This window comes from Meleagris gallopavo, chromosome 5 (assembly GCF_000146605.3).
Source record: "Meleagris gallopavo isolate NT-WF06-2002-E0010 breed Aviagen turkey brand Nicholas breeding stock chromosome 5, Turkey_5.1, whole genome shotgun sequence".
Classification (NCBI taxonomy): Eukaryota; Metazoa; Chordata; class Aves; order Galliformes; family Phasianidae; genus Meleagris; species Meleagris gallopavo.
Window position 1 is genome coordinate 35,109,756 of NC_015015.2, and position 13,426 is coordinate 35,123,181.

The following is a 13,426-nucleotide window of genomic DNA, read 5'->3' on the forward strand; positions in this document are numbered from 1 at the left end:
CCCCGCGCCGCCCCGACGGTGAGCGCCCGCGCCGGACGGCCTCGCCCGGTGTACGGGTAAAGCTGCGTGGTAGCGACACGCCGCCGCTGTCTGGACGGATTGCGGCGGGCTCGTGCTGGCTGGACGGGCGCTCCGTCTCCAGTCCCACCCCGGCTTCTGCCGGCCGGCTCCCGACGTGCCCGTCCTTCAGCGTCTGCCGAGCCTTGCGGTCCGCTGCCAGGCCTCTGTCCGGTGCGGTGCGTGGCGCTGCGTCAGAGCTTGCCGCTGCTGCGGATGCTGTCGGCGCGGCGCGGCTGCGTGCTGCAGGGCGATTGGTTGCGGTGCCCGCTGGCTGGCTGCTCTGGCACTGTGGGTCTTTGCGTCTGTAGGACGGTTCGGCTGTGAAAATATTTGTTTGTTAGGAAATAATTAACTTTCTGTACTTAGCTATCTATAGAATTCTGGAATATGGGGGGGGAAAAAAGGCGTGAAAATTGTCAGCTGTTTTGATTACAGATGGTTTCATACTGTGAAGTTTGCTTTCAGGTCTGAAAGGAAGAACGCAGGTGTGAGGTTTGAATTCAGCATTGAGCTGGGGGAAATTTCAGCTGAGTGTTTGAAAGTAGCTGCAAAATCAGGTCGTGAACAAGAGAAGCCTGAAGCAGTACTTTCTGCAGTGACTGGTGCTGCAGCTTTGTTATCAGACAAATTTTTGTTTGTCCTTTTCCAAAGATTTAGAGGCAGGGTGGGTTAAGATGTTGACTTTGCATGTGTAGCTTTCAGGAATTATTTTTTACTATTTTTTCTAACTGTCAAGTTACCCTAGGCTTGCGTGTAAGACTTGTTTGTAATGAACAGAAAATGGTCTGTTCTTCCCAATAGAACAGTTTAAAAACACAGCATGAATTCTGCTAGTTAAAATACATATATGTTTATGGGACTGTTGGCATGGAAAATCTGGTTTGATTTAGAATAGGGTAGATACAATAGTGCTGATCAACAGTGTTTCCTCCTGCTTGCAAAACGTACTGCTTCTGATAGTGTTGTCTCTGCAGAATGCGTAGCTTCTAGGCTCTTTGGCTTGGCTTTAAGTTCTGTGATATAACATCATCCTGGTAAGAAAATAGGGAGGAGTGTTCTATTTGGAATTCTGTCTGGGCTATTTTTTCACAGTGAATTTTAGGCATAAATATACTGGACAGTGAAATGGTTCTTTGTTGCAGGATGTTATTTCTATTTTCAAGTAGGCCATCAGGATATCCAAAAATTAATTTCAGGCCAGTGTTTGCTAAAAATAATACTTAAAAAGTTCAAACTTGTGCTTTCTGGAGAGCAAAGCAGGTTACTTAACCCAGAATGTACTGGAATATTTACTCTGTTAAGGCATAACTTCAATTAGTCTTAAAACTATTTTTAAATTATTTTCCAGATTCTTCTGAGGTCATTTGGAAGCCGCCAAAATGGTTCTAGCAGATCTTGGAAGAAAAATTACTTCAGCATTGCGCTCACTGAGCAATGCTACAATTATCAATGAAGAGGTATGTAAAACAAGTGCATGATGGCACTGTAACATTTGGAAAGCAAAGTTCTGGTAGATTAGGCTGATGAGAAGCTAAAAGTGAGTTAATATTATTCCTGGGCTCTTTTCATAATTCAAGTAAAATTTCTACCTAGAGCTTTATAGCCCCTGATAGCCAAAACTCAGCGCTAGATTTAGGCGTATAGAGTAACCTCAGAGACAGTGGGCCCTATGTTCCCAGGGTCATCATGACTGGTGGGTATTCCTGGAAAGTAGCATTCAGAAGTGGTGAATGCTGAAGAAGGCAATTTATGCCTGTGTTCTGGTGGGAGCTACTCTGAGACCTTGCAGAATGCACCAGCATTTGTGTTCAGCTGTGTTATGGACATGTGTATTGGATTGCTAGAAGCTGGACTCTGGAAGAGGAAATGATTTTCAGTATAGGTTTTGCACCCTAAAATGAGAGGAGTGTTAAGTTTGCTGCCTTTCTGTCCTAGCCAGGGTGTGACTCTGGAAGCTATTTGACTTGATAGTCTGTATTTTTTAATTAAGATTTTGAAATGGTAAATATGTTGTGTTGTAAGTACTGAATGGCAAGATTAAAAACTAAAGGATATGATGATTTGAAATTGCTTTTGAGTAAATGGCTAGAAACTTCAGGTAGACAAATGTTTTGTTGCCCGAAGTAACTAAAAAATAGGATTACCAATAGGCACAGTTTTAGAGCTTGTGCAAGAAAAAGGTTTTGACATCTTAAGCTAGAAGACAACAGAGTCTAATAAAAGCCAGTGCATTTTTTTTTCGGTAATACAAGCTTTTCTCCCATGAGAGTTCAAGCTGTGCAAATGAGGTTGCTTATTCAGATGTTACTTAATTAAAAAAAAAAGTAAAAATGCTTTTGTTCAAGACTTTTCAAAGTGAAACATTTTATGGTTACTGGGTTCCTGAAGCATGTTTGCCTGAAAAAACATACTACAGAGCAGCAGTACAGTTCATGCTGAAAATGCAGGTGACAAGTTGAGGTGCTTCTTTTTCCCTTTCAGATTTAAACTTGATTTGCATATGAGCAAACGCATAGACTTGGTAGCAGTCAATATAACAATAAGACCACGTGCATTTAACTCATGTAAAGTAAAAGCCTTTACTGTATCATAAATATACTTTCTCATTGTTATTGGAAACTAATACTGAGCTAGTCAACGTTGTGTGTTGTAAAACCATTTTTCTTTTATACTCCAAAGGTTTTAAATGCTATGTTAAAAGAAGTATGCACAGCACTACTGGAAGCTGATGTTAATATTAAACTTGTGAAGCAGCTAAGAGAAAATGTCAAGTGAGTAATCAACATCAATTTTAATGTTTGTAAAAATTATAGTTTGATGTTATGGAAAAATAACTTTAACTTCTAATTTGTATATGATTTTTTTAGACATGTCCAGTCTACCTTCAAACCCTAGTTTTCACTTTAACAGAAAAATTCAGTTTCAAACAGCATCTAGCCAGCTGTATCAAAATAATCTTCCTTGAGTTTAGCCAATTGCTGGGATCTTTCTTTAAAAAAACAATGTCAGTGGAATTGAGTGGAATAGTAAACAAGCTCTTTGTTGGAGCCTAGACACCTCGTCTTCCAATATTCTGTGCTGCATATAGGTAGGTCTGTGCGCATGCTCAGTACTGTTACCTTGTTATTTTGAGATGTGTAAGTCAAGCAGATACAAGTATACTAGAAGCCTGGTTTTGTCTTGCATACTAAGATGTTGTCTCTAATTAATGTATGTCACTTTTTGAATATGTTGTACCTAAAAACTCAAGGCAAATCAGGTTGCTGTTCCACTTGCAGAGACTTCACTTACTACTAGGTTAAAGCAATACTGTAAGTTATAGCAGTGCTTCATGGCTTCAATTTTTCTAAAACTGTTTTCTTTAACTCAGGTCTGCAATTGATCTTGAAGAAATGGCATCTGGCCTTAACAAGAGAAAAATGATTCAGCATGCTGTCTTTAAAGAACTTGTTAAAGTAGGACTTTCAGAATTCTGTTATGTCACTTTTCTTGTACAGCCTGTGTTGTGTGAGCAGTACAGTAGCAAGCTAAGTTTTAAGGTTATTGTACAGTACCAACAGGTGTCTGTTTGGGCTGTCAGGTTTTCTGTTCTAAGGCTACTTTCTATGCATATAGTAGCACTTTTTCTGATTGGAACTTTACTTTCTGAGTGTATCTTCTAGACTAACCTTCAAGTTCAGCTATTCTTTTCAAATAAATTTAAAGACAAAATAAGGATAAGGGACTGTGAGCTCCTGAACTGCTGTCTTTGGTTGTCCTAGCAGTATACCCTTGCTACTCTAGGGAAGATTTGTTCAAACTACTTACAAAACATTGAAAAAGTGTAAGTAACAACCTGGCAGTTTGTGTGGCAACTTTTTATCTGCTTGTTTGATTAAGTCCATACCTGGTATCAGTTTTTTGTCCTCTTTCCTATTAAATGTTGTCTTCTGTTCATCTGTATGTCCATGTTCATGTCTGTGAACATGCATATGTTGGTTCCATGGAATCTCTGCTCCTATTCATTCCAGAATTAAGAGACTAAGACTAAAAAGTCTTCTATGTTGCGGGATTCTCACCAGAAGAGATCCATCTTGTGCTGTGATGCTGGGGTGGAGGTTATGTTTATGTTCATTTTTATATTTTTGCAATATATATATATATAGGCTCCCTTGCATTTGGTGCTTAGTCTTATGAAAAAAAAACTGACATAGGATGATTATGTATTATACTATATACTAGAAATATGGGTGTTCATTGTGAATTTAAAGTGTCTTAACAAATTGAGACCCACATATACCAAAAATTTGCTTTGCTGAATGTGAAACTAGGCACTGATCAGGGCCAACTATGATGCTAAGTGGTGTAAGTCTCTGAAATTCGGTTTTGCAACACAGTACCCTTTTTTCTATAGCTTGTAGATCCTGGAGTTAAAGCATGGACACCTACCAAAGGAAAACAGAACATTATAATGTTTGTTGGTTTGCAAGGAAGTGGTAAAACAACAACCTGTTCAAAGGTAACTTGCACTGAATCTGTTTGGATTTTCTGTTGTATTTTTTCTCTTGAGAAGGAGAGTGTTGTTGAACACTTAATGTACAATGTACTTGTGACTTGCTGTTTTTATTACTGATTACATTGTAGAAATACTTTTGTAGAGGAGGTTCTTAGATGATATGAATGTCCAAAGTAGTAGTATTTTGAGCTTATAGTTGCAGGACTTCCTTCAAGATCCTTTTTTTTTTTTTTTAAGTTGAACATTTAATGAAACAATATTATGTATGGATAATAGTTTCTTTCCACTCCATACTTCATGAGTTTAAGATGCACTGAATGGAACCTTTCTCATTCTATTGCCTGCTTAGGGGAACTAGTATAAGTTGACTTCTATATTAGGTATCCCAGATAAGCATGAGTGGATGGTATGAAACCTGTTCTAGCTGCAAGTTTATTTAGGGAATTTAGATTTATATTTTCAAGACTAAAAAAAGAATGCTCAATTCAGAGCAGTTGTAACTTAACCTATTAATTATTCTTGAAGAGGAAAAAATTGTCCTATGGAAAAAGATGCATACTGCTTGTCTTTTTTTTTTTTGTCACTTGCTCTCTGAGGGATTCATATGTAGATGTTGCTAAATACATCACTGCTCTGATTTCATAAGACATTCCTAGTTCTTCTGTAGGAAAATATATTTTGGAAGTCTTTATTTGGGTGAATCAAAGTTCTGTGAATGTCTGTTGTACTAGTGAGGCTTGCAAGTGTTACATAACAGAAAGGATTCTGTTAATTGCTTTGAAACATATCCTTGCAATTGGAATATCTTTGTTCCTCTCGAAGTAAAAAAGCAAAGAAATGTTCAAGTTTTAGCCATTGCTGTAATTAAAAACTTACTACTTTAGCTAGTATTCAAAAGCTAGTTCTATTTGCATTGTTAAGAACCAATAAAATAGAAACAGAGGCTGATCTTAGCTCAGGAAACTGAACTCAGAAGCAGAGTCAAGCCACTGTTTTTTGTTTAACTGAACAGTTACTTGTATATCATGCTTTTCCAATATGCTAACATTTGATTGTTGTATGATGTTATTAAGTGATCACAGGTATACCAAGGCTGGCTTGACTTTGTCCTCAGTTTGTGCTTTAAGCCATTACATAGTGTTATGCTTTGTGGGATTTTGGTGTAACTGCTTGTTTTGGATTTTTTGTTAACAGTTAGCATACTTCTATCAAAGGAAAGGTTGGAAGACGTGTTTAATATGTGCAGACACATACAGAGCAGGTAATACAAACAGCTGCTAATGATATAGTTCTCTCTCTAACACTTATTTTTGTGTATTTTTTTAATATTTCCCTGACCATACCTGTCTTACAGGTGCTTTTGACCAATTAAAGCAAAATGCAACAAAAGCAAGAATTCCTTTTTATGGGAGGTAAGCATCTCTCAGAATCAGTTTGGAAAACAATGCAGTTTTAATGATATATTGTTTCTTATTGAACATCTCTTACCAAATCCTGTTCACTGCTGCTTAACTATTTATATATATATATATATATGTGTGTGTGTGTGTGTGTGTGTGTGTGTATATATTATATATATTATAAATATTATATATATATTTATATATATATATTTAATAATATATATATTTATATATATATTATATATATTATATATATTATAAAATTATAATAACATTTGCTCTGAGTGGTTGAGGTTGGAAGGGACCTCTGAAGATCTAGTCCACCCCCAGCCTGCTTGAGCAGGGTCATGGGGAGCAGGTTGCACAAGATCAGTTCTAGATGGATTTTCAACATCTCTTGAGAAGGGGATCCACAACCTCTGCAAGCGACCAATGCCAGTGCTCTATCACCATCACAGTAAATTATTTTTCCTCATGTTCATCTGGAAGTTCCTATGTAGCATAAAAAGTTTACACCTTTTCCTCTTACTCTGTCACTGTGCACCACTGGAAAGAATCTGGCTCTCACTTAAGATATTTATATACATTGATAAGATTCCCTCTGTTTTCTCTTCTCCAAGTTGAACAGTCATAGGTCTCTCAGCCGTTCCTCGTAAGGGAGATGCTCCAGGCCCATCATCTTTGTAGCCCTGCGTTCTTTCCAGTAGGTTGAGGTCTCTCTTGTTCTGGGTTTCCCCAATACTGAACACAGCACTCCAGCTGTGGCCCTACTAGAGCTGGGTAAAGGGGCAGGAAAACCTCTTGTGACCTGCTCACAATGTTCTTCTCAGTGCAGCAAAGGAGACCATTGGCCTTCTTGCCTCAGAGGTGCACTGCTAGCTCATGGAGATGAACTAGGGCTTCAGAGAAGGGCTAGCAGGACCTAGTGCAGTCTTCAGTAGATGTGACAGTCCTTTGTACTTCAGTTCACTGAACAGTAAGGGTAAATGATTTAGAAAGGTGTGATCTTAATCAGTTTTGGCTTGACATAAGAGGAAGTCAGTCTTGAAATCCAAGTAGATTTATGGTTAATAAGTTTACAGTCAAGCAATAAAAGGTTTAATTTGGGAATAAAGAATTGCATATGTAATGATATTTCTCTTTGATCAGTTATACAGAAATGGATCCTGTAATTATTGCCTCAGAAGGCGTTGAGAAATTTAAGAATGAAAACTTTGAAATTATCATCGTTGATACAAGTGGACGTCACAAACAGGAAGACTCGTTGTTTGAAGAGATGTTACAAGTTGCTAATGCCATAGTGAGTAGCTTCAAGAAATACATTCACTACTGTTATAGTGATGCAACTGCAATTAATTGCTTACTTCCTAGTGTTCTATGTGATTTTCTGCCTATTGGAAGCACTTTTAACATCTCCAATATGCTAAAAATTGTGAGCTGATATGAATAAATGAGAGATGATCAGTGCTTAATAGCATTGAGTCAGTTTTAATTGTTGGATCTGTAACTTAAGGATGCTTGCATTTACCTAGACTACAATTCCTGCTTTAACTTTGCCTTTCAGAATTTTTGCAATGTGAAACTAGATTTAAAAAAATTTCTGTAGCTATGTGTACAACCTTTTCTGTGATTGTTACAAATAGTTGCCTTGAAACAGAATGTTCAGCAAGTTGGATATGTTAATGAAGTCGGTGTTTCTTGTATGAATTCAAAGTATCTAATTTTTATTCTGTAGTCTTACATAACAGTATGGCAGCTCCCACACAAGTCATGCTGTTGGGTAACTTGTTTTCAAAGGAATGGACATCTTAAAGTTTTTAATGAAAAAAGGAAATGGAAGATGTTCATTGTTTATAGGTGCTGATTAGCTTGCTGGCTCGGATACTATCTGAAATCATTCAAAACATAAGAACTGCAAAATTAGTAAATTTTAATACTCTGTTAGATATGTTTTTTGCAGATAGTAATACAGCATAAGGGTTTTCAAGCGGTCCTTAAGTAACACTGCCCATAGAAACGTACTGCAAGAACTTCTGTTACTGAACATAATACATGAACAAACATTAAGAATGCAGAAAAAAATTCTTTTTTCTTCCTAGCAACCAGACAATATTGTTTATGTGATGGATGCTTCCATTGGCCAAGCTTGTGAAGCTCAAGCTAAAGCTTTCAAAGATAAAGTAGATGTAGCTTCTGTCATTGTGACTAAGCTTGATGGACATGCAAAAGGAGGTGGCGCTCTTAGTGCGTAAGTATCGTGATATAATAGGGGTGTCTGGCCATGGATGGATGAATGTGTTAGTGTTTCACAGAAACCTGTCAAGTGAAAGCATCACTGTCAAGTTACAGGGCATCTGGAGATTTAAATAGCTATTTTTATCCTAATTTCAGTGTTGATATTCAGTATCAATGATTAGAATGTGCTTCCAATGCAGTAGTATTGTCGCATCAGACTTCTGTCTTCCAAGAACAGAATACAATTATTGTTGCATCTTGTTTAGCAGAACTTCTAACTAAAAATATAAATACTATATTGGATGTAATCTTTTCACATTATGTTTATTTTCCTTTCATTTAATGTCCAAAATTTTTACTGAAATGGGAGAAATTCTAGCTAGTCAAAGGTAATGGCTCTAGAGCTATGATGCACATGAAATTTCTAAATTCAGTGTCAAGCATCTTGGTGAAAGGTAAATCAGCAGTTATGCTTTTCTGAAGTGCATTCTTGTTGGGCTTCGCATACACTGTGCTGTATGTTGACGACCTTTGTTCACTAGAACATGTGATATTATCTTCTGCTTCTATGTTAGAATCATCTCCAGCTGCTTTTGGATGATACAGCTTGCATGGAGCTGAGATTATATGTCAAAACAGTTATCTGACACCAACTTGCTAAATTTGATTTGGATTTTAAGTGTTAGAATTCTTCATCTGCCATATGTATTTTGCTGTTATTTATAGCACAATGATGGAAAACTGAACTTAAAAGTGAAGTGAAAATACCAGAAATAAGTTCTTGCTGTCATGTGCTTATACATGCTGTCTGCTGTGTCTGTTCTCTACTTTCTGCAGATGGGAAACAGAATTCATTTGAAGTTATTGCTACTGATTGATTCTTTAAAAGGTTTTGATTTTTTTTTTGTTGTCTCATAATATACATATTTTACTGCAGAGTTGCTGCTACAAAGTCTCCTATTATTTTTATTGGAACTGGTGAGCACATAGATGACTTTGAACCCTTCAAAACACAGCCTTTCATCAGCAAACTTCTTGGTATGTACTACATGCAGCTGTGCACAAGATACTTTGAGTTGGATAATTGAAAGTTAAAGTGTGATTTCTTCAATGCCAACTTCAGATCTGGTTCTGTTCTCCAGGTATGGGTGATATTGAAGGATTGATAGATAAGGTAAATGAATTGAAGTTGGATGATAACGAGGCCCTCATAGAAAAGCTCAAACATGGTAAGTTGTTTCCAAAGCTTGAATGCATAGACAAGTAACTTGTTCCAAGTGCACGCTGAAGAATGGTCATTCTCTAGTAAATGTTTCAGGCAAGGAATAGTTGTTTTTCATCAAATGACAAATAGAACTGTAATTGCAGATGAACTAGCATAAAACTCTTAAGTGTGTGCCATCAGAAATAGTCATATTAATAGTTGAGGTTTACTTATCTGCTTGTTTATCCAGTATAGTATTTACCCTGTAAATATAAAAAGTAATTCAGAAAGGATAGTAACTGCAAAATATTAGTGTAAACCTTTGCTAATCTTCTTTTTGTTGTACTTCAGGTCAGTTTACACTAAGAGATATGTATGAACAATTCCAAAACATCATGAAAATGGGACCATTCAGTCAGATCCTGGTTAGTTATCCTAAAAATTGTTTTATCGGTTTCTGCTTTATAGCTGACAAAACTCTGCTGTAAACTTAAAATTCTTTACTGAAACTGATACTACAATCTGTACTTTATATTTTTCAAAATGGTAAAATTATTTGTCTACTGGAATACATACCTGCTGAAGTAAAACTTCCTGTCTGTATTTCTTGAAGTTAGCTTTGCCTGTTCTGACACAGCTTTTGTTTTGCCTTTTAAAACAGGGTATGATTCCTGGTTTTGGAACTGACTTCATGAGTAAAGGCAATGAACAAGAATCAATGGCGAGGCTAAAGAAATTGATGACTATAATGGACAGTATGAATGATCAAGGTAAAACAAATTTCAACCACTGTTTTTCTTTGAACAAGACTAAAGATTGTTTTGGGCAACAAGGTAGACATAAGGGTGCGACTGAGATGACAGAAGAGAGGAGGAACATTTCACTCTTAGAAATAGTAAAGAGTACATATGTATCCCTGTGCTGTATGAACTTTCTGTCCATTCTTAAAGATATACTGGTTACATGGATACATACTGCTGCTTTCTTGTGGAGGCTAGATAAAATTTGAAAGCATTCTGTTGATAATTCATTTTTGTTTTTCCTAGTGTAGCTATGCTTTTTAAATTATCAATGCTGTCCTTACAAATGAAAGTGTTTCATTCATCTTCACAGTGTCACTGTCTTTCTTTGTATCTTTCTCCCACTCAAAAATGCTTAGTGATACAGCCTAGTCTCTGGAAGGTGTGCTGTTTCTAATTTATACTTTTACAGGAGAGGTGTACTTCTTACCTTTGAGCTAAACCTATAAACATGGCTTCAACTGGGTATGCTAAAAGAATAAATTGTTTCTAGCAACTTTTTCTTCCACTGCGATTTAACATATAAGGGCAATCATTTAGTGCTATTCCCTAGAATACTCTCAATTATTTCTGTACAATTCTGTATCACCTCTTCTAAAATTAGTTTTTTGTTTTTTTTCTCTGGCTCAAAACTAAATTCTCAGCACACTTGTTTTCACTTCTGCTACCAGCTGTAATCAGTAACAAAACTTTTTTTTTTCATTTCCTGTAATTGCAGAACTTGACAGTACGGATGGTGCCAAAGTATTCAGTAAGCAGCCAGGAAGAATCCAAAGAGTAGCAAGAGGTTCAGGTGTTTCTACTAGAGATGTCCAGGAGCTTTTGACCCAATACACTAAATTTGCACAGATGGTGAAAAAGATGGGAGGTATCAAAGGACTTTTCAAAGGTAAAAGAAAGTAAAACACTCAGTGTGGAGGCCACTTGATATGTGAACACAAGAAACTCAATGTATGTATTAGGTGTATTATGAGAGGAGGACTGAGTTGTAGTTCACTAATTTTCATGTTTGTAAGCTCTTGTGTAACAGTGAGAGCTGTTTTGTTCTTCATGTTGCTAATGTATAACATGGCAGTCAAAACTACTGTGTTTTTTGGCTTAACCAATGTAGAGTCCATTTCTACTACAATACTGATACTTGAGTCTGCTGTGGGGGGGAGAGGGAGGGGAAGGCAGAGACTGCTCATCCCTAAGTACTTTGGCTGATGTAGTAACTTTTGATCATTGACTTAAGTGGATTTTAGAAGGAGGAGATAAAACAAAAACATGACCCAGAATTTTGGATTTATTTTTTTTTTTAGCCTCGTGCATTAATATGCTTTGCTTCTATTTTCTTTAAGGTGGTGATATGTCCAAGAATGTAAACCCATCACAGCTGGCCAAGCTGAACCAACAGATGGCAAAGATGATGGATCCAAGAGTCCTTCATCATATGGGTATGCATTGCCTTTTTACAGCTTCAGCAAGGGTCTGTTACATTTGATCCATCTGAAATATTACGGAATTGAGGGTGATGTAAAAATGTTTTCATTATGTATCAGTATTAAGTGTCTCCATGCCTTCTAACAAGAATCAGAAAGCTTAGTTGATGTGTTATGAATACTTCGCACTTAGAAATGCTTTTTCTAGACTCTTTATTTGGATTCAGGTCTCCAAATGAGCAGTTGGAGTAGTGTCTGACAAAATAATGAATATCACTTACCAGAATTCAACCATGTCTGTTGTAAAGTGCATCTATTTCTGAACCTTTCTCCTCTTCCAGGGTTTGCCTCAGATAAGTAATGTTCGCATTAACATCTTTCAGTAAAAACTTCCATATTCAAGTCTTGCATGCTGATAATGATAATTCCTTCAAGATTTTTATTTTGTCAAGATTTTAATGAAGAGGTCATGTTAAAATCCACTCTTGTTTGTAGATCCTCCTGTAATTTTTTTTTTTTGTCAGATGTCCATATTTTGATAGTTTTTTAAGCCTGGTTGAGTCTTGGGTTTTCATTTGTATATTACCAAAATGGCCTTTTTACAGCACATAGGCTTTTTTTTGAAGCAAGATAGCTGTGCTTCAAAACTAATTAACACATACATATTCTCGCTTATATTCTGTAGGTGGCATGGCAGGATTGCAGTCAATGATGAGACAGTTCCAACAAGGTGCCGCTGGGAATATGAAAGGCATGATGGGATTCAACAATATGTAAAGAAGCCTTAATAAAAATGGACTGGTTTGACTTAGTTGCAACTTCAGTGAAAGGATTTGTTTCTTCCTTTTTACAGCGATGGGCAGAGTGATCTTTTAAAATGCTATTCAAGCTTCTCGGTTTCTACATCTAATTTCTGAAAACTATTTTTGCTTAAATTAGTTCCTCTCCACTAATACCTGATGGCACAAAGAGTAATTGAATTTAATGATGTAAAATTTTAATATTTAGAGACAGTTTTTAATTGTTTACATTAAATGGCAGCCATTATATTTGTAAACAACCCTGATCTTTGGTTATAGTACATAAAATGTCACAAATATACTGTAAAATAAAATTAAGTAATTATAAACACCAGAATGGCTTACTTTTTCAATTCTTTCGTATTGATCATTTATCAGTATGTAATGAGACTTCCTTAATTTTATAAATTTCTAATTACTGCTGTAACTCTTTGGCATATACAGTGTAACTAGTTCAACATCTGAAATATGCTGTTGCTCAGATTTTTGAAGCTAGTATTGCACAGAACTTTGTTCTTCAGAATTCTATAGTTCTTTCCATATACATAAAGAATGAAGCAAATAACAATGTGTGCATACAGATACCTTCAGTATATTTAACAGCTCGATAATCTTCATACCAGACTGCCAATTAAACTGTTATTTTGTGGTGCAGATAGTTAATAATATATAGTAGATAGAACTTTGTGCTGGTATTCAACTTGAAATAAAAACAGCTGTATCTGGCAGACCATATTGCCCCAACTCAGCTACTTCTGATCTTAATTTCCTATATCATCCATTGCGTTGGTCTGAAATGGTTGGAATCTACAGGCACTTCAGAAGCTATGCAAGCTGGTTAAAATTTGATATCTTAACAAATATGGTAAACTCTTTAACCCCTATTTTAAGGAAGGAGATTGTTATGGATTTATTTAAATATACTGCAGTGTGCTTGGGTTGTAAATGCACCCATTTCTATTTCTTAGATGAGTGATAGAAATTAAATGCAGTAATTAAAGTATGTCC

The 13,426-nt window shown here is 36.3% G+C and overlaps 2 protein-coding genes across 4 annotated transcripts in view; one reads left to right on the plus strand and one right to left on the minus strand.

Annotated features, from left to right (window-relative positions):
- LOC100549111 overlaps positions 1-1,231 on the minus strand; it is a 21,275-nt gene extending 20,044 nt beyond the window's left edge. The window contains exons 1-2 of the mRNA XM_031553769.1: positions 1,201-1,231; positions 55-378 (exon numbers count right to left, since the gene is read on the minus strand). Coding sequence (XP_031409629.1) covers positions 55-378; positions 1,201-1,231 — 355 coding nt within the window. The remainder of the gene's footprint in view (positions 1-54; positions 379-1,200) is intronic.
- SRP54 (signal recognition particle 54) lies at positions 1-13,166 on the plus strand. Of its 3 annotated transcripts, none has more exons than XM_010711674.2 (16): positions 1-18; positions 1,409-1,517; positions 2,740-2,831; positions 3,431-3,515; positions 4,454-4,558; positions 5,750-5,816; positions 5,910-5,967; positions 7,108-7,258; positions 8,058-8,206; positions 9,131-9,231; positions 9,336-9,422; positions 9,749-9,822; positions 10,059-10,167; positions 10,916-11,086; positions 11,538-11,633; positions 12,304-13,166. In XM_010711674.2, exons 2-16 carry the CDS (start codon positions 1,440-1,442, stop codon positions 12,393-12,395), a joined length of 1,515 nt encoding a protein of 504 aa, XP_010709976.1. In that variant the 5' UTR covers positions 1-18; positions 1,409-1,439; the 3' UTR covers positions 12,396-13,166. The 3 variants fall into 3 exon arrangements, with proteins under 3 accessions (XP_010709976.1, XP_010709975.1, XP_031409463.1); XM_010711673.3 differs by lacking the exon at positions 1-18 and adding an exon at positions 86-236; XM_031553603.1 differs by lacking the exon at positions 1-18 and adding an exon at positions 254-348.
- Positions 13,167-13,426: the final 260 nt, after the last annotated feature.

Excerpts from the sequence above, each read along its gene's own strand:
- SRP54 (XM_010711674.2), top strand. The coding sequence starts at position 1,440 with ATGGTTCTAGCAGATCTTGGAAGAAAAATTACTTCAGCATTGCGCTCA. Across the intron at positions 10,168-10,915 it reads GGACAGTATGAATGATCAAG|AACTTGACAGTACGGATGGT; the intron begins GTAAAACAAATT and ends CTGTAATTGCAG. Across the intron at positions 11,634-12,303 it reads AAGAGTCCTTCATCATATGG|GTGGCATGGCAGGATTGCAG; the intron begins GTATGCATTGCC and ends TATATTCTGTAG.